General features: G+C 38.1%; 1 protein-coding gene across 2 annotated transcripts in view; it reads right to left on the bottom strand.

The window, feature by feature from the left end:
• Window positions 1–1,579: 1,579 nt before the first annotated feature.
• Window positions 1,580–22,832, bottom strand: part of HTT (huntingtin) — an 87,809-nt gene continuing 66,556 nt past the window's right edge. For both annotated transcript variants that reach the window (XM_064449036.1, XM_064449037.1), the window contains 15 exons: window positions 22,155–22,281; window positions 20,357–20,457; window positions 17,924–18,078; window positions 17,404–17,543; window positions 17,153–17,235; window positions 15,452–15,582; window positions 15,143–15,272; window positions 14,201–14,356; window positions 11,357–11,547; window positions 10,677–10,791; window positions 10,235–10,448; window positions 9,984–10,089; window positions 8,452–8,614; window positions 7,592–7,752; window positions 1,580–6,622 (listed from right to left, as the gene is read on the bottom strand). In XM_064449036.1, coding sequence (XP_064305106.1) covers window positions 6,409–6,622; window positions 7,592–7,752; window positions 8,452–8,614; window positions 9,984–10,089; window positions 10,235–10,448; window positions 10,677–10,791; window positions 11,357–11,547; window positions 14,201–14,356; window positions 15,143–15,272; window positions 15,452–15,582; window positions 17,153–17,235; window positions 17,404–17,543; window positions 17,924–18,078; window positions 20,357–20,457; window positions 22,155–22,281 — 2,187 coding nt within the window. In that variant the 3' untranslated portion in view covers window positions 1,580–6,408. The remainder of the gene's footprint in view (window positions 6,623–7,591; window positions 7,753–8,451; window positions 8,615–9,983; window positions 10,090–10,234; window positions 10,449–10,676; window positions 10,792–11,356; window positions 11,548–14,200; window positions 14,357–15,142; window positions 15,273–15,451; window positions 15,583–17,152; window positions 17,236–17,403; window positions 17,544–17,923; window positions 18,079–20,356; window positions 20,458–22,154; window positions 22,282–22,832) is intronic.

Raw genomic sequence — 22,832 nt, 5'->3', positions numbered from 1 at the left:
ATTTGAGGACATTATTTCAATTTTGGGGAACACTGACTTGAAGCTTTACAGTGCACGCAAAGCAAGATGAGCTAGATTAGCAAAAACGTACTATTTAAATGGTCTGACTTAACCTGGCTCACAACTCCGCAGGCATCTGGGGCATGGTCAAACCCAACCCTCAGGGATGCATTTTGCTTGGAGCCCAAACATTGCAGCCTGGCTGAAAGAACTCTAAAATGTAAATAATGAGGTAAAACAATCAGGTTGCACTCGATCAAAATCTACCCATGACATTTGCAGTTTGAAGGATATGAAAACAGCACCTGGGGTGAGGATTACTCTGCCATACTTGGATGTATGTGCCATGGGAAAGAACAGAAGCAAAATTAAGGCAGAATTATGGCTGCAATAGAAGAGCAGGAGGTTTGGCTCAGAAGGTATGATTCTATATACTGTATAAACTTTTTCATGTTCCTACTTCCAACTTTTTAACAAACCTACAAGTTACAAATCTTTTCATCTCTTCAAAAAGTTATGCAAAACTTATGGTATAATTATAGTATAATTCTACAAGCAATCAAAGCTTTTTGTCTTGTAACTGGGCGGAGCCAAGCCAATTCCGAAACAATTGCTGCAATACTCTTACAGCTGCACTCACTAAAAAGAAGAAACAAAACAATACCTCTATGGGACAGCAGAGGCAGTGGGCAAAGTAGAAAAGTTACAGTAAGTTAAAAAGTTCTAGTCTTCTAAGTCCAATGCTTCATCTCCCTGTGCCTGGTAATTCATCTCTAGGGGTAATCTTTCAAAAAGTTAAATGGGTATTCTCTGAGTGACAAAAAGATGAAGGCTTTATTATCGAATATGTCTTCAGCTCCGAAGACAAAGAAACTTAGCACAGTACAGTTCTGTTTCTTGGCTCCACGGCTAAACTAAAATGTGACAAGAGAGGCTGATCATTCACTACTAATGCTGACAAGCAAAAACACGATGTAAAAAAAAATTATTTTGACTGAGAATAAAACCAGCGCGTGTTTTCTACATTAAGCTACTACTTTAAAGCTTATTTCAGAATTTCCAGAGAACAGCCAAGCGCTGCAAAGTTAATCAAAACAAGATGTCTCTGAGCAGTTGAGTACTGCAAGAGATCCTCCAGTGTTCAGCAGCAGGACCACCCAGAAATTTCTTTTAAGATGCAGGCCTAACAGCTGGGAAACCAACCTTAGGCAAGTTAAACCATTTCTTCTCCTGTGTAACATTATCCCCCCCCCCAGGACTGCCGCAAATAAATACACCCTCATTCACAAATACAGCTGTACACTTACATGTTGTGTTTTCTGATCTCATCTCGAATCCCAGAGAAGTTTTGGCAAGCATGACTATTAGAGACAACTAAAAGCTCAACTGTGATACTTCTTTGCTAATTGCAAACAGCCCTGTGATTGTGAAGCGTACCTACATTTGCAGACAGTTCAAGTATTCTTACATATTTTCAAAATACTCCATATTTGATAGGTGCTGAACAGAGGAGATACTGGGGAAAAAGCTGTAGTAAGAATGTATCAAGACTTTTTTTAAATAACCAGAGAAAAATCACTTACAGTAATAGTTATATTTTATTTTCTCTTTTAGTTTCAATGTGCAGTGTTTTCAGCAATTTTTTTTTTTTAAACTTAAACATACATCTAAAATTATATTCTTTCCTTTTCCTTTGAGTACAATTGCTTTTAGGGTTGGGGCTCCAAGCTTTTGCTCATCATTGCCTTCAAACTGTACATGACAACACCACAGGGTGCGTTACCTTGTCCTTTGCCAGGTTGACCCAACTCGATGGTATGCATACACAGACGGATGGGAATGATAAGCTCACACAAAATGCACGTGACAAAAACCAGCGCATGCTTCACAAATGCTCTGCAGCATTTATACCCAGTTAACTTGAATACAGATAAAACTTGACATATGATGGAAGCTCTCCTGGGTATGACTGTGGGATTCTCAAGATTTTCAATTGGTACTTTAAGGTAGCATGCACAAAGAGTTCACCTGAAATCTCAATATTAGGTAAAATTAGCATATTGGACTTCCCCAAAATCTTGCTACATTGCTTACTCCAGTTCTTACAGCAGCTTGCTTTCACTTTAAAATAATTAAATTGCCTAAAAACTACCAAAGTACTTTGCTCACTTATGACTTTCATCAACTGTATCCTTATAATCAAAATTGATTTAGAAGAGCAAAGTACCCACCATTGTCACTTAGTTGATTTCTACCTTTAGTAGGAAGTTCAGTTGGGATTGTACATGGAGAAAGTCTGCTTTATGCAATGAATGTACTTGAATCAGTTCCCCCTTTCTCCCACTCCATCCCTCTCAACCACTGGGTAAGATCCTGAACAACTAAATTTAATTAAACTGCTTATTGCTATGTTTATTGCTCTTTATACCCTAAAATTTATTTCATTTAGGAAGCATAAATGCTTAGCTGTGACAGCTCAACAAAAATCTTAAAGACAAGCCAGGTCTGCTGCTCTTGGAGAACTGTCTTTGCAGTGTTTCTGACACAACCTCCTTATCTGCTATATAAAGTTAACAGCCATTTAAAAAGGAGAATGGCAAGACAGAATGCTCTTAAGGCAAATCTACTAAATATCAACAAATTACTTTTAACCCAAAATGTTCCATTTGTTCCCCACTCGTTTGATCTAAATTCATTACTCAGTGCTTTAGGAATGCTGGTGGTGGTTAAGAAACAAGCAATGCCTCGGTGCTGAGGAGGCATTCCTACCAAAGCAAAAGTAATACACAACCATTTACTAGATGCTTTAGGCAAGAAATGGCATCTGAGTACATACACTTTAGAGAAGATTTAAACAAACTCACATTCAATTTCAACTAGCAAAGAGCACAAATAGTAAAGAAAATACTTTGAATCCTGCAAATAAGAACTGGTTTACAATGGGTTCTAGTTTCCAACTCCTCACTCTTGCACTCAGTGCAAGGGAGGGGGCACGCTGAAATGAATTGCAATCAAACTTTATTTGATGGGCCAGTGGGTAGCTGGCCCAAAAACGATTTATAAGAAGTTGGCTAGCATACAGTGTTCTTAAAGGAGGGCCACGTTATAGATTTAGTTAAGTAGGTTCTTTTGACAACTGAATTGTAAATTAAGTTTTAATCTGTCTTAAGTATGCTCCCAACCATGCCATGCCTCTCATCTATAAGGCTGTAGAGAAGCCAGCTCCACCACAGAGCACTTTAAAGAAACTGTTTGCTTTGGTTAGCCAGGACACCAACTCGGTCTTGAGCCCAAACACATTTCTACCCTGTTCTCAATGAAATACTGAACAGCCTGATCTTCAGAATTAGCTTTCTGTCTACAGAAAAACATTCTGTGAAAAGGAATTTTGCCTTAAGTCAATCTCAAGGGACAAGTGATTTTTTTTTTTTTGCTTTAAATCCAACATTGAGAGTTCTTAGTGGCCATTGTTTTTCCTGTTACTGTCCCCATCACATACCTCTTGGCTCTTGTCACTAGAAGCAGGCAGGAGTGATTTTAAATATGATTTCACTTCAAAAGAAGTGAGGGTGGGGAAAGCATGTCTAGGAAGTAGAGAGAAAAGTATGCTGCATGTGAAATGTTTGGTTTGAAGCACTGCCAGTGTGTGTTTCCACACTAGGAAGACCCTTAAGTTACATTCCCTTCAGGTCACCGAGAATTTCCTAAGAGGGGGTGCCCATCTTTAGACACTTAGACACGTTTCAGGAGGTATACTATGACAAATCTCCAAGAGAGGTTAAAACAGATAGAGTTATTACTATGATTGAATCTGTATGAGGTTAGAACTGACTGCCGCAGCTCTAAAGCTTGACTTGAAATGGGTAATGCAAATATTTGCTTGAAGGCCAGCAACAGGCATTTGAGGAAAGGGGGTCTGTCACATCTGATGTTTTTCATCCAGCCATGCTGACTGCTTAATTCAGTGTATTCCTTCACTGGTTGGAAAGATTCTATGGCAAGTCCCAAATTGGTTTGGAAAGTTTCATAAAGGGTCTAGCTCCTGTTATCCCAAAGTAAAGTAACCAGCTATTCTGTGTTAATCATGAGGAGCTTAAAATGATGAAGAATTTAACAGTTTGTAACACAACGTATCCTGTTATATGGTGAGAATATGACTAACCTGATGCTTAAAAAATATATTACAATCTATTTTAAATTTGGAAAATAGCTTACAAAAATATCTTCACTTAAACTATATATCATACAAAAACTGACTGGTGTGTGGGTTTACAGTACAAAACGATTATTGGTGGTTACAAAAGGGAAGAGTGATCTACACTACCCTTAATGAAAACACAGGGCATTATATCTCACTGCCTTGAATTAGTCTCTTATCAGAATTAAGATACTTTCCAATATAACTCAAAAACTTTCAAACAGTACCTCTTTTAATAAACCTTTTTCTGAACTCCTGTTCAGTTTCTTTTAAAAAAATCACCACAGTGCTGTGGCCCAGGAAAGAAAAGTAACCCAACTAAGGGCAGAAATAATTGCTCTAGATAAGTAAGATCTGTAGAGAGCTAAATCAGCAACATCTACAGTTGTTTCTGCTGCCCATACTATCAGTTTCCTCTACCAGTCTCTAAAAGGAAGTGACACCAGCGGACAATTCCTTTGTAATCAATTTATGGGCAGAAGCAACAATTTTTGGTCTAGATTGGAATTAGTTTAAATACATGGGTTTAATAAATACAAATATACACATCTGTATACATTAAATGTTGTCACATGTGTATAATTTCAACATATACATTATATACAGAAATACATACAGTACATGCTCCTCCTGACAACACTATCTCATTTTTCCAAGTGTCACCAAAAGGTGTGGTAAGAAAATGAAGAGAGGTTAAATATAGGACGTGACTGAGAACCAAGGTATCATTTCTCTATAATTAAAGAATTGTAACAAATACAACTAAAGATAAATGCTGTGCTAGAATTCCCCATGTAATGCTTGGGAATCAATGGGGTTCCCTGGGTGGTGAGTAAAAGCTAAATCTGGCCCTGTGCAGTGTCCTGAAATTCAGATACTTGTACTGTGTTTGTGTCTAAAGCGTTATGTATACAACAGGTAATAAAAGAGGTTGTGTGATCTAACACCTTAGCCAGTCCCAAAGTAGACCACAGCAGCCTTCTGATTCTCAACTGCCAGCATAAATTTGTTTACATGAGAGTGGTCTGAATCCAGATGACTCCATGGTCTCAGTTAGGAAAGGTCAAACAGTTATTGACTACTGGGGAGCTTGCACCATTTTGACTCTTAAAACGCTGTGCAGCAAATAAGAACAGTTTCCTAAGTATACAAAAGGCTCATCCAGAGTAACTAGTCTTCTCTTTTACCATTATGTCTCAAAATAAAGGAATTCAAAAGAAGCTACAGTAAAGTGGATCACAAGAATCCCTCCTTAGTATAGTCTCTCAAGACAAATTAATCAACATATTCCAGTTTTAAAGCACTTTACGAAAAAGTGAGATGCAAAACAAGATGTAATCTGTACATTTAGATGGATTTCCAAAAGGAACATGAACTCAAGCACGGGGGGGGGGGAAGATGACAATACAGATGTCAAGACATTCAGTAGCGTGGCTTCTGTTCATCTCAAATTACAGCACAGCTCATGCACCACACATCTTAAAATTTTATATACTGTACAATGATATAGAAATATTTAAGTTAAAATTTATTTTACTGATATACTGTACTCAAATTTTAAATCCTGAGAAGAAAAAAGAAAAACGTGTGGTTACGTATGTGCACTATATCTCTGATATCACCAACACATACACCACAGGATATCAGAAAGTCCAGAGAGAGGAATTACATGCTGGAAGTGTAAATCATGAAAGCCATTTTCTCTTTTCTTTGTTTGGGAGAGATGTTAGGAAACAATTTCTATTCTGTACCACACAACAGTATATACAGGCACATAAAACTATGAAGTTTTCTACTGACTGCAGCTTGCCATAACAGTCTTTCTGTCAGTTTCTTACCAGCTGCACCACAGTGGCTTCAGCTGAACATTGGGAAAAAGAGTAATACCAGTACCTTGCATGTAGCACTCACTCGTATTTTACAGCTAATACGTGTGTCTCAGGTTAGTCCCAAACACCACTTGCAAAACACTGATGTGTTTCCTTCCACTCACAGATGCCTGGTGTCAACAACAACAACAACAAGAACTACACTAGACTTTTCAGGTGATTTCCAGTGCTGCAGAGCACTTGTCCATGCATTCTGGAAGTAAAACTGGCAGTCCATATTTATCACAAATGCAACCCCAGATACTTTCTTGATCTTGCATTCCCCGTAATTCGTATCAGATTCCAACACTAGTCATGCATTTCCATTACACATCAGGATGTTTAACATGCTGTGACCTTGTGGACATTTTGCAAACAAGTTAGTAAGCAATGATATGGAGTTCCTGGAGATGCTACCACCTCAAACACTGACTGAAAGGCCCTCCGATCCAGTTCTTCATCTATCTGATGTCGGTAGAAGTCTATGGCCACCAAGCAGAAGATGTTAACATCCACCTGCTCTGATTTTCCCATTCTGCTGATAATATGTGGAAGACTGAAATATAAGTTAAGGTCACAATATGATAGAAGTTGCTCATCTTTTGGTATAGCCGTTTAAATACTGTTCTCCAATAAAACGGTGACTTTTTAAGTTCACCAACAATGTTGAAGTGCAAAATGCTGTCATGTACCAATTAAACTGCTACTACAGAAACCCTATTTCTTCATTAACTTCACACAATTTCTCATCCCCAGAAATTCATTTTAATCTAGCAGTAGTTTTCTTTATTCACTGGAGCAAACAGTGCAATCAGCACCACAGTCGCAACTGCTGGTAACCAAAGAGCCTTGCTGAGATTAACAGTCATTAGGAAGTTTCCAACAAGACATATGGCCACTTTTTTGACCAGTCATGAAATGCAGTTATTTTTCTGTTTGTTTGGGGTTTTGTTTTGGTTTGTTTGTTTTCAGATAAGCCCAGCACTGGCACCACTCATGCCTTTTTGCTGTTCCGACATATTTGGCCAATGTCACTCCATTGCCAGAGCTCACTATTGTTGCAGGGCACCTCCAGGGGGACACTTGCAAAATACAGCTTGTATGTAGAGGACAATTTTGTTTAATTCAAGATTGGTTTGGTTTGTTGTTTTTTTTTTTCCAATATATTTTCTCTTGCAGAAGGAATACAGAACAAAGATTTTAAAGGTCATTGCAAAGCTATCTGCTGAAGCTTTTAAGACGTCCTTCAAAATAAGGACTTTCCCAATCATCTTGCATAGTCACAAGAACAGATCTTGAAATAGTAGTTTTAGATAACTTTGTTCTCATAATCTGTTTGGAAGTTCTCTTTGTTCCCCTCAAACCTGAGGCACCAATAGCACAAAGTGATATACACTGCTACTAACTGCAGTTAATCTGCCTTTTTTTGTGTGAACTTGTATCTTATCCTCCAAGTCTATCAACGTACTTTACAAACTCACTATATTTACCCAGAAATGACGCACATTAATTTTTTTTAGGATACATTGCTGAAATCCATTGACTAGTGGAAGCACTGACAAAAAAACAGGAAAGACTCCACATTGCCATTGCCACAGGTGTTCTTTGTGTGAAATTAGAGAGAGAGAGCATCACCCAGTCACGGACCATCGAGGACTGTCCAGTGCTATGTAGCGTCTGGAATACCTGCAAAAATATTTCACACAGGAATGAAGACATAGTAGATAGACATGGGAAAGAATTTAGTTTCTCTTGTAAAGGTTCTCTCCAGCTACAAAGCTCTGAGGTTTACAAAATGGATTCCTGGAGAGAACTCTGAGTCTAAATGATGAACACCACGCCTAGACAAAGAGCTCCTGCAAGAGTCAGCCAGGATCCCACTGGACTCATGACATCTGTGTAAAACTGAAGCAAGCATACAGAAATGCAAGACTTGCGTGGTGTCTCTATTTTTATAAATCAAACGTGGTGCACACATGCACTCAACTGACGCATGAGTCTGGTAAGTAGGTGCTGAAAAGTAAAATACCCAGAAGCCCAACTGAGTACACTGGGACTTGACTGTAGAGTTCACAAGACCAGATGATCTGGGCTGGCTCCAGACCACCAGAGGTCCTCTGATCTGAGCACCAGGATCACAAATATCAATTTGCTCTTTATTTTTCCCATTATCAGTGGTTGAACTGTAGTGCTGTAACCTTTGTCTTCGGGGTGACATAGCGATTCTAGCCCTCCATATTGCCCAGAAGACAAAGCTCACCACAGTACAGCTCAACCACTGCAACCGGTTTGTTAGCTCTAACAAAATTGATATTTGCCCCTCTGATTGAGCTGTCAGTTATTTAGAAATCTTCTGAAACATTAAGAAAAAAATATAAACACTACCTTATAAACTACCGTTGCCATGAATTGCGGGTAAGGCTGCTGATTGGATAAAAATTCCCCAATAACTTTATTCATTACATCTTGTGGGGGGAAAAAATCATCAAGGAACTGTGGAAGGATCCGAGCCACTACTCTGGCTTCAAAAGGAAATCCCTTCCTGATCCTGAAATAATAAGAAAATATATTTTTATGATTGAATTCCAGTAAATATCTCATTCTTTTCCAATTTAATTGGCAATAGAAAGAACATTTTATTTTCAGCTCTAGATAGGCAAAGTCTTCAACACTGAAGAATTCAAGTCTACATGTAATCTTACTCTAACAGTCTACGCAGAGGCCTACCAAAGCTATTAGAAGTTGTTACAGGTGTCATGTCCTCCCCCCGCCTTATTTTTTTTTTTTAAATAGTCAATATTTTTTGAAGCTCTGGAATTGTATCAGAGCCAAGATTTAATATTAGGAATGCTGAAAAAAAGCCCCCAAAACCCAAACAAGAACAAAAAAGGATAGGGAGATCACTACTGCTAGGTATCAGAGAAAAGACCATTTATAAGCAGAACACGAATTTCCATTCATCAGATCTTAGCATTTTTTTATTCAAGACCAGGGTAACCAATCTATTGAACAGGAAAAGCAAGTTGTGCTGCACTGTAAAGAGGAGAAAAGATACTCCAACTCAAAGACAATTTTACTTAAAAAACACTTATTGGAAAATATTCCTAATAAAGGCTGCATCTGTTGATGTATCAAGATCAAGTTACCATTGCGTGATTATTCCCTGCAGAAGTTACTTTCTGCCTGTAGTATTCACGTTTGTTTTGCTAAGTCTTAGGAGTGATATTTTCAAAAGCACTCAAGCACTGCTCTTGGTCTGTTCTCACCGAGTGCAGAAGTAAACCCTCATTCAGTTTTATGGAAAAACCACTGAACACTTTAAAAAATGTAAACCATTATCCCACAAACTACTATGCAAAAATCTAACATGCTATGCTCACTTAAGACAGCTTGAGATTGTCAGATCAAAACAGGGGGTTTGAAATATTTCCATTAAACGAGTTCCATGTGAATACAGAAGTTTCACTGTACCCTTCCACTGCAATTACTTAACAGCCTTGGAAAGAGCAACGCTTGGGTGGGGGAAGGGGAAAAAGGGTTTTACACTCTTACAGTGGTTTGAAAGATTATTTCCTGTAAACTGGATTTATATCCTTGACTAGGCAGGAGACATCCTGAAAAGCACTTAAGAGTTTGACCTGAAGGGAGCTGGAAATACATTTATAAAGTATTATGGTTTGTGCAACATACAGTATCAGTTAGGACATGTCTGTTTTCCATTTACATTCCTATACATTTGTGATGCCTTCAGCATTCCATCAGTGTTACTGCATATACTAGAAGTATCAGTTTTAAGCAATGGTAAGCAGAGAAACATTATTCATTAAATATTAGAACTGTCAGATAGAGAAGTGACCACACAGTAACAAACAACAATTTTCCCTCCCAGTGCCCCATTGCACATTTTACCCTCTTACCTATCAAAAAGGACAGAAACTCGTTCCATAGCTACGATCACAGATTCACTGTCAGGAGCAGCAGAATTTGCATCTGTGGTACGACTGGGGCTGATTTTTTCCTTTCCTAAACCAAAATAGTTTGTTACAAGTTTACTGTGAAGGCTAAAATAAGACCTCTTTACCCTTGCTAACAAAAATAAGCGAACAAAGTTAGCACTGTTAGTAACTTAGTCTCTCAGTACATCCAAGGTATGAAAAAGCCTAATTACCTGTGTACATGCAAGTCAGCATTAATCCAAGTGCTGCCATTGCTCTGTGGGGGCTCTGTACATTCACTCTGTCAACACTCAGTTTAACTAGCGATTCGCTATCCAGCCTGGAAAGTTGCTCTGAAAGAAGGAGTCGTTCTAATCCTCTCAGGACACAATGATAAATAATGGATGGTGTTGACTCATCACTTCCGGACACCATGACACCACACATCTGAAATAAAGAAAAAAGCCAACCACCTGTTTTTGAGGTGTATTTAGGTCATCTTTCTAGCACCATACCACTGCAGCTACTATGGAACTGCATCAGGTATTAAGAAAACCTGATGAAACTAAACCCAAAAGCATACCTACACCACAGTAAGCAAGTTAAGTGTTAAAGATAGCTATGCGGTGGTCCCAGGTTACATGACCACCTGTGTTTGCAGGCATCACAACATACCTGTATAATTCCTGCAGAGAATTCAGGCCCTACATCAAGTGGGTAATTCTCGATCAAATAGAAAGCAGCTGCACACATTACCAAGATGTGCTGTTGGTTATGGATATTCACACAACTGTAAATAAGAAAACACACTAGTGCTCACTTACATCAAAGTTGTCTATGTCACAAACAGAGACAGTATAAACAAACCTTAGAATTTCTAAGTATTTTTTCACATGAAATTTATGAAATTTTTGAAATCACATAAAGTATCACCAAGATGCCAACAGAGAGCACTGGTTATCATGGAAATCCAGTGCAACACAAGAAATTTTCAGCAATATAATTACAAGCCATCATTGCCCAACTTGTTTAGGAGAAAAAATTCATTGCTGATCCTGCCAGTCTTATTCAAGGAGTATGCCTTTTGACAGAGAAATAAGGTTTAGGGAACACAATTTACCAAAGAGACAAAAGTCTGAGCTATCAAACAGTTTTCTCACCCTCAAATATCCTTTTGCTTCTGTAAATGAAGCCTAAAATTGACTGATATTTTCAATGAAAATGCCAAAACCTGCTTGACACAACAGCCTGCTCTAAAATACACTGACAACAGCAAACCATAAAGAGCCCTTTTATTCACACATAAGCATGGGCAACAGTTCGGGGCAGTGTGGGGAAGGGAGGAATAGTCTTACTGTGCTACTCCTCTCAAGTTGGAGAGCAGATACTCGCTGATAACTGGAATGAGTTGCTTCGCGGTCTCATCAAGCAAGTCACACTCAAGGATATAAAGAATTCCATGCAGAGCACCGATCCGACTTGGCATATGGGTGCTTCTTAGGGTTGATTCCAGCAGCCGACTTACTGGTTCAGCCACAGCTTTATCCTAATACATTCAACGAGAGTATTCATTAGAAGTCAACACTGGTTCAATACTGGTGACTCCTGTCATTTGGCAATACTTGTAACAAATTAAAAAGCAGAAAATATGGCATGAACCAAAGCCTAGCTTAAAACTATTTTGAATCACATGTTCCAAGATTAATATAACAGATAAGAGATGACTTGCAGATTAACTAGTAAACTGATGCTACTTTGGTTTTACCTGTAAAAAGTTATCTTATGGTTTAAAGCCAAAAAACCCAAAATAAGCATTAGTTCAGTAAATAATACGTGCTACTAAGAATCCTCTACATATAGGACTTGGATGGTTGGAATTTTCTGGCCTTCCAGGTAAGCACAAAGGATGCTTCTGTCTGAAACTGACTCGTAGATGCCCATAGTCTGCACCCAAAAATAATATTCTGCCATCCACTCAACTCATAGTATAGCATTCCATTTACTTGTTCTCTGAGACCACTGTCACTCAGACCTACACATCTTTCTCCGCACCACTCCCATGATATGGATGAGGGGATTGAGTGCACCCTGAGTAAGCTTGCAGATGATACCAAGTTGGGCAGGAGCGTTTATGTGCTTGAGGGTAAGGAAGGCTCTGCAGAGGGACCTGGACAGGCTGGATTGATGGGCCGGAGCCAACAGTATGAGATTCAACAAGGCCAAGTGCTGGGTCCTGCCCTTGGGTCACAACATCCCCATGCAACGCTACAGGCTTGGGGAGGAGTGGCTGGAGAGCTGCCTGGAGGAAAAGGACCTGGGGGTGTTGGTTGGCAGCCACCTGAACATGAGCCAGCAGTGTGCTCAGGTGGCCAAGAAGGCCAATGGCATCCTGGCTTGTATCAGGAACAGTGTGGCCAGCAGAAGCAGGGCAGTGATCGTGCCCCTGTACTCGGCACTGGTGAGGCCGCACCTCAAGTACTGTGTTCAGTTTTGGGCCCCTCAGTACAAGGCAGGCATTGAGATGCTGGAGTGTGTCCAGAGAAGGGCAACGAAGCTGGTGAAGGGTCTGGAGAGCAAGCCTTATGAAGAGGGGCTGAGAGAGCTGGGGTTGTTTAGCCTGGAGAAAAGGAGGCTCAGGGGAGACTTTATTGCTCTGTACAACCACCTCAAAGGAGGTCGTAGCAAGATGGGTGTCAGTCTCTTTTCTCAGGTCGCAAGTGATAAGCCTCCCCTGGCACAACTTGAGGCCATTTCTTCTCAGCCTAGAACAGATATTAGGAAAAATTTCATCACTTAAAGGGTTGCCAAGCACTGGAACAGGCTGTCCAGGGAAGGGGCTGAGTCACCATCCCTGGAGGTATTTAAAAGACGTGTAGACATAGTGCCTGGGGACATGGTTTAGTGGTGGACTTGGCACTGTTATGTTAACAGTTGGACCTGATGATCTTAAAAGTCTTTCCCAACCTAAATGGTTCTATGATTCTATGTTTAGTCTTCAAATATCAAGCTGGTATCAGATACTTCACTCCCTCTTATCAGAAGTATAACAACTTACCAGAATATGCAAAATCTATTCTAAACAGTGAGATTTAAAAAGTCTTTTTCTTACAATCTTATTTAATTATTTAGTAGAAATCATTTGTTTTACCTTGTCCCTGTATTTGTGAAGTATCTAAGATACAGGCCAATTTTACAGTGTGTGCTCTCTAGCTGCTCTTTTAAGCAGATTTTCTACATAACCGAGCATAGGACAACAAGCAACTCTTGATGGAATCAACGTTTTTTCCCCCTCCCGCTAAACCTGTTATATTCAGCTGTTTGCTTGTGAGAGGGTGTCACCAGTTCACTGAATGGGAAATTACAGCCTAGACAGAACAAGGTGACCTCTAAAACGGCTTCTGCATGTTCGGCATCACTTTCACAGCCTTCCCTTGCACAGTTGTTGCTACAATAGCTACTGGAAGGCCTACCCCAAAAGTCTTTCAGAATTTTTCTTATCACTATTACCCATATAGTTTTATATCAGTCTCTCTATAGAGAGTTTCTAGAAATGCTAACTTCTTCTAAATGAATTTGTAAATTTTTTTCCTAAACAATGCCACTCTAAAATGTCCACTGGAAAATGCTGCTGCTCTCTGGTCTACAGATTTAAAGACAGCAACACATTTCATTAAATAACTTGCATTAATAATGTCATTTCCCTAAGTGCAGAATGATGCAATGGAGGGAAGAGTGAGGGACAGAAAAGGGATACCTGACTGTCAAGCTACATATTCATCACATGCACTGTCCCAGCCTCTCATGAGATTACAGCCATTCACCTGTAACACAAATCTAGCAATAGCTGTTTCGCAGTCCTCATTTCTGACCTGAAATGTAACAAATGAGTCCAGGGCAAAGGTAACACTTAACTGAATATGATAAGCCAAAAAGCACATTAAATTAAGCCCAAACCTCGAAAATACCCCAAACCAAAAAACCTTTCAGTTTGAATATGGGGCAACTGGAGGTGATGTTTGCAACCTCTGGAAGCCCAGAATACATATCCTATTACTTCTTATAGCCATGCAGATCAGCTAAGGGATTTGCTTAGAGACAAACCACTCTTACCAAGTACACCAGATTTTGCAGCAGAAGCTAAGGGTGGGTTAACCTAGACACTCACGAACTTTCAATAAATTTTCATGAGAATTTCTTACCATTCCCAGAACAGCAGCAGCTTTACAAGTGGCTGGTATCAAATACTGTACAAGAATCTCATCTTCTGATGGATGCACCTTTCGCAATTCTGTCAATGTCGTATACATCATCTCAAACTGATTCCTTTCTGTAAATAAGTCTGATACTGCCAGAAGCTGTACACAAATTAAAATTGAATATAAAAAAGCCCATTAGCAGACAGCCAAAAATTGGGTCTCCCTTCTGTTATAACTGTCAGCACAAGGCTCCCTGATTGATCTATTAAATGTGTAAACATTAACTCAAGTGTCTGGAATAACTACTGTTGTCCAGAATTAATTCTACCGTCCATCTCAGACAAAAATTACCTCAAAACGGTCCTTTTTTCCCCAAAAGGTTTACAAAACCAAATCCACTATAGTAAGTAAACGTGGAAAATGAATGAACACTGCCATTTACAATGTACTAAAACACTCCAAAACACACAATACATACTCTCTTGCAAGGATAGTTTCATTTTAAGTCTATTAGGATAGCGAATAATGGCTATCAAGACACACTGCACACCTGTGTTCTTCAGTTTTTCTTCTATACTTCAATAGTCAATTTAATCCTCTCATACATTGTTGTTCCATCTTCATTTTCTTACAGAGATAGTAAGCAAAATCCTGAAATTTACTTGACTACTTGCTAGAAGTAGAATACCAACCATCATTAAGTAACAATAAAGTGTTTGTAATGTAGTAGCAGAATATGCAATCCAGATACTTATACAGTGTAAACCAGTATAATGTTATGGTTGTTCAAGTTATATTTTCTGTTCTTCACATATAATAGCACTACCAAGAAAAAAAGAAATCAGTGTTTCCCATATCTTAAAAGATGCTTCGCAAATGCTTCTTAGCTCTGAATATTTGGTAACACATACTCAGTTATGACTCTGAATAATAGTTTAGACTTACTGATCGCACCACTTCGCTAATCAAAATGACTGGTGTTCTCTTGCTAGGGTTTGATGGCAATATCCACTGACTATACAGTTCAAGCAAGAACTGAGAACAAGAATGTATATCTACACCAGCCCGGTGTTTCCTGCAAGGCACAATAAGCAAGTGTTAAAATGGCTATTCTTAAGCCCTGCTAAAATACTTGATTTGAAATAATACAGTTATTTACCAGTGTCCAATTTATAAACCCAGCTTAGTTAACTCAACATGAAGAGATAAAAGCTTACTGGTAAGTCAAACGGGAGACAAGAGAAAATAAGACACCTGGTGTTAATAGGAGAGATTGGTGGTGAGGAAGGAGCAGGTATGTCATTCTCATCTTCTTCATCCTCACCCCACTCCTCTTCTCTCAATGGAGTGATATTATTTCCTAACCATATGGAGTGTATAGAGACCTTCCAACACACACACCAATAAAAAAAAAAAAAAAAAAAGAGAAAAGCACAACATTTAACACCCTCATCATCATATTAGAAAAATCTTAGAAGCCCTATACATTTTTCATTTAAATGACAGACAACACAGCCTCAAATAACTTTTACATGAACTGCACATCACTTATAGGTTAAAAAAAATTTCAACCTTTTAGTTTAACTCACTTCAAACTGTATGGCACAGCAAAAACAGTAGCACCATGTGCTTAGTACAGCAATACAGGTGATGCTGAAAGCAGCATCTGGCTAACCTGGAAGCATGCACTAACAGTGTGCATACATCATCCCAAAGTCAACCTACCAGATCTAAAATCCAAAGCAAAGTATAAGTATAAAAAGTATAAAGTATAAGTTCATATGAAGGAAGAAAATACTTCAGAAAGAACTGTAACAACTGCAGTTCAATAGAAAACACATTCCTAACTCTTCTCAAACCGTAACTTAACATACCTGATTGCAATATTGCCTTTCTTCAGAAACCAGACAAGACTAAGATTTCAAGTCTTTTGACTCAGGCTAGTTTAACAATTATCTACCAGGAAAATTTCTTAGTTCTTTAAGTTTTACATATAAAATTAAAGTTTCAGAACAATAAGAGCTGCTGATGGCATTTCATAAATGATCTGCCTGAATATTCCAAAACAAAATCAGCACTTCCTGTGTTTCAGTACAGGTGTTACTTTTTCCTCTGAAGTTACTTATCTTGCATAGCTCAAGACTTCTTTCTTCAATAAAAATTCACCCTGACATACAACTCTTTTTCATGTTAAGCAAAAATATGCACACATTTATTTATTTTTTCAAGACAGATGTCTAACGCCTAGTATTGCTATAGAGTTAACAGTTTTTGTAAATAACACATAGGGTCTGTAAACCTGCAAATACTGAACGTTCAAGCCATTTAGAATCTCAAGAGAACAGACATCTAGACACAGACAAGTGGTCATTTAGTCCTCCCTATCCAAAAGATTCCTCAAGAAAAACAATGTCATCTGAGTTTAGTATATAAGTGTTTTTTCACTAATACATACTATTCAAATAGTGAAACCAATACTACATTTAAAACTTGTATGTAACTTTATGTGAAGACTAATTTCTCAGAGAGGAATAACTGGATGAAGACTATTTTTCTATTCACTTGTGTAGTGCTGATTTTCCAACTAACATAATCCAGTGAAATTTATATCCCTACACTGGGTTTATTTAAAATTAAAACAACATTGCTTATTTTATGTCCAGTGATTTTTCACTTCCTAAGGACTACTGCAAGCATGCAATAGCAAATTAAAAACACTACAAGGACTATTTAACACACAAGGCTGAAAAGTACAACTCAATAGCTGGGTCACAGATAGACCTCACACACAAAAGCAAAAATTCCTCCCTGGCTGAGAGCAATCACTCAGTTATGATCTACCCTGCATCACTCAGGGCTTTTAGTTCACATTTAATGTTAAGCAACGCCTCTTAATTGAATTTTCACTAACTGGAAGAAATGTAATAAAAGTTCAAAGTTAAGGTTTTAACAAACCTGTCCCAGTTTATAATCCATATCTCCTATCTCTCGTTCGGTATTGATCTGCAGTAAGAGTTTTTCATGGCTGATAAGAGCACCTACAACAAAACAGAAGACAAGTTTTTACAACGTGTATAACAAACTAGATCTGAAAATGGCTTAATTTCCTGAAAACTGGATTTCAAGTACATTCCTAAGAGCACCTTCTCTACTTTTTAAATGTAAGAGAAATTCACTCTCCCCTTCCCCTGCACAAAGGCACTTACCTGTAGTAGCAGGAGAAAGTGATGGAACAGGGTCCCAAGCTTGGTATAAGTGATGAGTAGCAATATTATCTCTCTTAGATACCATCGCCTGGATTTCCTGTTCAACAATTCCCCTGATAACACTTAGCTTCCTCCCAAACCTGGAAGCCCAACAGAAATCAAGTTAAGTAGATTTCCCCTTCAACATTTTTGTGCAAATCTGACTAGCTCACTCAACAAAATAAGCATAAATACATAACATTGTAAACAGGGATGCTAAAACTGAGACATGTTGAGAAATACATTCTGCACACTGTCTACTAGATTTTAATAAGATACTGTCTTTTTCAGATACCATCTTTTAACTCAGCAGGTTCATGATGTAAATTCTATGTAAACAGAACCATTCTGTGATCTGTATATACTCTTACTTAGAAAACACAGTCTATATAGATTTTTGCTACAGCTAGATTAATACATGAGTACAGTTGCTTAATCACAAGTATAACTTTTTTGCATTTTAGAGCAAATAAAAAATTACCTTGTGTCCAGAGCTTTTAAAGCTTTGTTGCGGGGCTGCTGTTCCAAGCAGCTAACTGCTGGATTGCCTGCAACAGGTATTGTCATTGCACTCAGCACCAAGGATGTTATGGCTTGTACTGCAAGAACATTGATTTGGGTCCTCTCTGTATCCTCCTGTAAAATGAACTTACTGTAATTTGAATTGTTAAAAAAAAAAGAATCCTGAAAGCCCCAAATATCAGTTTGTCACCTTCCACTAAATTATCATTAATAAGCCTGACATCTAGACTTCTTCCTATCCAGAAATCTAGCTGACATAAGCAATGCACACAAAGCACTGTGACTGTGGCAGCAACACATCGCTCCACCTCATCAGCCATTCTGCATGAATCCTCTCTTATCCCAATAGCATTAAAACCTCAAGATGTCCATTTTGGAACTTTTGATGTGTTTAGTTTCTTGGTTTGCATCTACCCATTAGTTACCTGTTGAAACAAAGCATCAAATAAGACCAAATCTGAGTTGGAAACACTTCAGAGAAGGATCCATCTTAACTGTTTTTACTAACTGCCTGTTTAGGAACAAAACTCAACCTCATAATGAATTTTCAGCAGCATTTTTCTGGGCATCATTTTCCAGACGCATCCAATGTATCTCCTAAACCAAGATACTACACATTCAGTATTTAAGGCTTCTGTAAAAGTGTGAGAAAACCATAACACATTTTCTTAAAATATTTGGTTAAATTCTATTTATTATTCATACTTGAGACACTGCCATTTTTCCCCAATAGAAATATTTGGAACTACACACATTGCATCAAGTGCTTTGCCACTGTAAATCATCACCACCGTAGTGGTGTTTCTTTCCCTTTAAAAAAATATTATCTTAAAATAAACTCCTGTCACTGTGGGTTGTAATTCCTCCTCCCTATGTTGATGGTAGCAGTAATCTTTGCAGTACATTTAACTTTTTTGCTCAGAACTGTTTTATCATCAGTACTTTGACTAAATCAGCTTTTTTAAAAGCTAAAATTAGAACAGCAGCACAAACACTTGCAGATTCTGAAGTGGAAGGATGTTTCTCAGTTTTTGCTTTTGTTGTATTGACTCTGATTGCTTCTTGAAAGTACCAGACCACAAGAGAGCCTGATCATTTTTAGAAAACATAAAATGGTAACGAATTTTCAACTTTAAAAAAAAAACTTGCATTTTTATTTCAGAAAATATTAACATATTGAAATGTACAATAGTGCTTAAAATGTTTGCAATTTTGAACAGATTAGTTTTCCTTGGAAAGTAAAGGAGCAGTATTACTCCTGTTCTAAAAAAACACTCTCTATCTGACAAATAAGGAACTACCAATAACTAGGTTGTCTTAAGTCTGATCCAACATGGCCATTATGTAGAAAAGAGTCAAGTCAAAAATTCTGCAGGGGCACAACAAATGTCCAAATCAGCCTAACTAACAAACAATGCTAACCCAGGTAAGAGAGATGAGGATGCCATACTCCTTTTCAGAGTCTGACACCCTTGCTTCCTAGCAAAGGAGAAAAAGAAACCAAAACAAAACCCTTTGAATCCTACCCAGGACCCACTATTCATAGGCATCTACCATCTGAGTTCTTCGAAATGCTTTAGCCTCTGCACCTACCTGATGGACCGTTCACAATTTGGGAGTGAATACTAGATAAGTCCAGCAAAAAAAAAAAAACACCAAACCTTTTAGCTCAAAGAGCTAGAACCTAGTAAAATCAGTTCACTAGCAGGTTAATACATCTGCATAGGGAAAGTCCCTTTCATGATAGCTATGTTCACTCCCGTCTTTGCTTTTCGCATAGATAAATTTCTTCAGCTCTGATCCCCAAATGCCCTCCAATTAATTTTGAACACTTATGTGAGGCATCCAAGTTAGAAGCCCAGATATCCAATATGTAGTCTACAACTGGGAGTGAGAGACATGGGCATACATCTCCAGGTCAATTGATTTCTAGTCAAGAATCTTACAAAAAATCTTACCAAAGAAACTCCCCTTGAAGCTTGATTATTAGATAGCACAGATAATTGCAGTAATACATACTAGTTACAGTTAACTAGTATACTTCCTAAAGGCACAGTTCTCTCACACATTGTTTCTCTCAAAGATTTTGGAGTTCCTGTTGTGCCTAAAGCCAAATGTCTAATCAAACAAACTTTGAACTGCGTGCATGTTGAGTGATGAACTAATATATAGTTGAAAAGGCTTCACTAAAATTTTTCCATGCTATTTACATGCTTGCAGAAGCTTTAAGACAGAAGATGGATGTGTCTGAACTCACAGGGGTATGAAGACAAGGAAATATAAAACAGAAATAATTTCAGTCACTACTTCTCTGCTATACAGGTTTATTAATAGAAACATTTTTCTCAATTTAAGTAAAACTGAATTTTAAAAATTCAGTGAATAATATTACCTCTTGTTGGTTTTCCTCTTGGTCCATTACAATAGGCTGAGTTACAAGCACACCAAGCAAAGTAGCCCAAGTCTCTTCAAACTGAGTACGGCTGATCCATCCTACAGAACCAGTCAGATAGCCATTTATGTCTTAATACAAACTTAAACAAGGAATGGCATTAAAAAAATCATAGAATCATAGAATCGTTAAGGTTGGAAAAGACCCTTAAGATCATCGAGTCCAACCGCTGACCTATCACTGCCAAGTCCACCACTAAACCATATCCTCAAGCACCACATCTACCCATCTTTTAAATACCTCCAGGGATGGAGACTCCACCACCTCCCTGGGCAGCCTGTTCCAATGTTTGACAACCCTTTCGGTGAAGAAGTTTTTCCTAATATCCAACCTAAACTTCCCCTGGTGCAGCTTAAGGCCATTTCCTCTTGTCCTATTGCTTGTTACTAGGGAGAAGAGACCAACCCCCGCCTCACTACAACCTCCTTTCAGGTAGTTGTAGAGAGCAATAAGGTCTCCCCTCAGCCTCCTCTTCTCCAGACTAAACAACCTCAATTCCCTCAGCCGCTCCTCATAAGACTTGTCCTCTAGACCCTTCACCAACTTTGTTGTCCTTCTCTGGACATGCTCCAGCACCTCAATGTCCTTCTTGTAGTGAGGGGCCCAATGGTACATTGTTTCCATATATTTAGTTTCATACCATTTCCTATTCAATTTGGCATTTTTCGTAACCACTTAAATATAAACTATCCTTTTTTAGGAAATGATGAACCCTTTAGAAGGGTTCCGTACATTATTATTTAAACGGTCTTGCTTGGGTTGTTTCTTATATACATTTAAATGTTTTGATTGTCCAACTTTCAAAGCATTGAGATATATCAGGTTTTCACAACACAGAAAATCATCCAGAAAATTGGCCAATTCTCACAGGAACAAAAAAAATGCAAAATCCCATGATGATCCAAGAAATCTTCATGCCCTAAAAGCAAAATTACTGAATTGCCTAGAACAGGCCATTATAATTCAAGCATTTCTCAAAAAGTTTTTCCAAAAAGATTTTTACCTAGAAAAGACTGCAGAGGATTCCTGACTAATACCTTGCAGTTTTTATATTAATGATATCTAAAGAATGAAAGTGAGAGTGTCATCTCAGGCATAGTGATCAAACAGAAATTAGTGCCACACCACAAGTCAGTCAAATATTAACCTGTAAGATTGTGGGCAGGGGAGGGGACGAACACCTACCAAAAAAACTCCAAAAACCCACAAAAACCACCAAAGAAGGATATAGAAAATTTGATGCATTACACTTGACAAACTCATCTGTTAACAAATACTTGAACTCTTAAGCTGCGCTGCTCTCATTCAGTAAACCTTGACATATCCAGAAGCTTTAAAGTGACAGCATCTCATTTAAAATACTGAGAGTGTGGCACTAAATTCTATTTCTATACTATGCATGAATAAAAAAAAAAAGAGGGGAAGCAAAATATTCTCAAAAATACTGTCAAATATATGCTCCAGAAAACAAGTGGCCATTCTGTATGAGCGCACTGAAATCACCTCCCTGAATTGGAATAGTTTTTAGCTTTATTTCTAACTTATAATTTTTCTCTGCATTGAGCAAAATGTAAGAATTATTGCAGCACAACTACTAACCTGCTCTGAAATATTATTCCCCTTCCACAAAAGCAACAGAAGTAAACAAATGGTACCAGATTCAGTTATTCAGTAACTCCACAAAATAGGTAAATGCCCAGTAAGAGCCAACTGTATTATTTTTTAATTTTGTACATACCAAGTGTATTAATGCGATAGATGAACTCCTTAAAGATTTCTTTTTCTTGAAGAAATTCCACGGGTATTTCAGGAAAAACTGTGCCAAAGTCACCTGAAGGCTTTGGGGACCAGCCTAATTTCCAGACCTGAAGGAATATAAAGAAAGCCTACTTAACCAAAACAGGAATATTATTAACATGACAGCTATAAATATACATGCATCACTCAAAAGCAATGAGACATCAGTAGATAAAATAATTCTCCAAACACAAAAAAACTTAGTGAAAGATTAAATATCTAACACAGCTAAAACATTTTATATTGTATTTCTAATTTTTGGGTGGTTTTTGCATATTTGTTACTATGAGAAATCCTACTGTCCAAGTTTGGATATGAAAGCAAGTAAGTTGCTGTCATATATTTCAGTTTAGAATTTAAGTGCCAAGTGACTCCTAAATTGTGCAGAAATTACCCTGAAAGGCAATTCAGGGAAAATAGATCATATACTATTGATGCCTGAAAAAGCACAAAGATCCAACTAAGAGTGGGCAAAAACATCTCAAAAAAAAATTCGTATCTTTTGACATCCTCTCTAAAACAAGACTGCTGAGAAACAGAGAAAGGCTGGAGAAATGGCCTTGCACATATCAGGGAAACCCCCTTTTGCTCTACCTGATAAGCACCTAGAAATGTTTCT

Source organism: Phalacrocorax carbo, chromosome 4, assembly GCF_963921805.1.
Source record: "Phalacrocorax carbo chromosome 4, bPhaCar2.1, whole genome shotgun sequence".
Classification (NCBI taxonomy): domain Eukaryota; kingdom Metazoa; phylum Chordata; class Aves; order Suliformes; family Phalacrocoracidae; genus Phalacrocorax; species Phalacrocorax carbo.
This window is presented reverse-complemented; position numbering and strand designations above follow the sequence as displayed.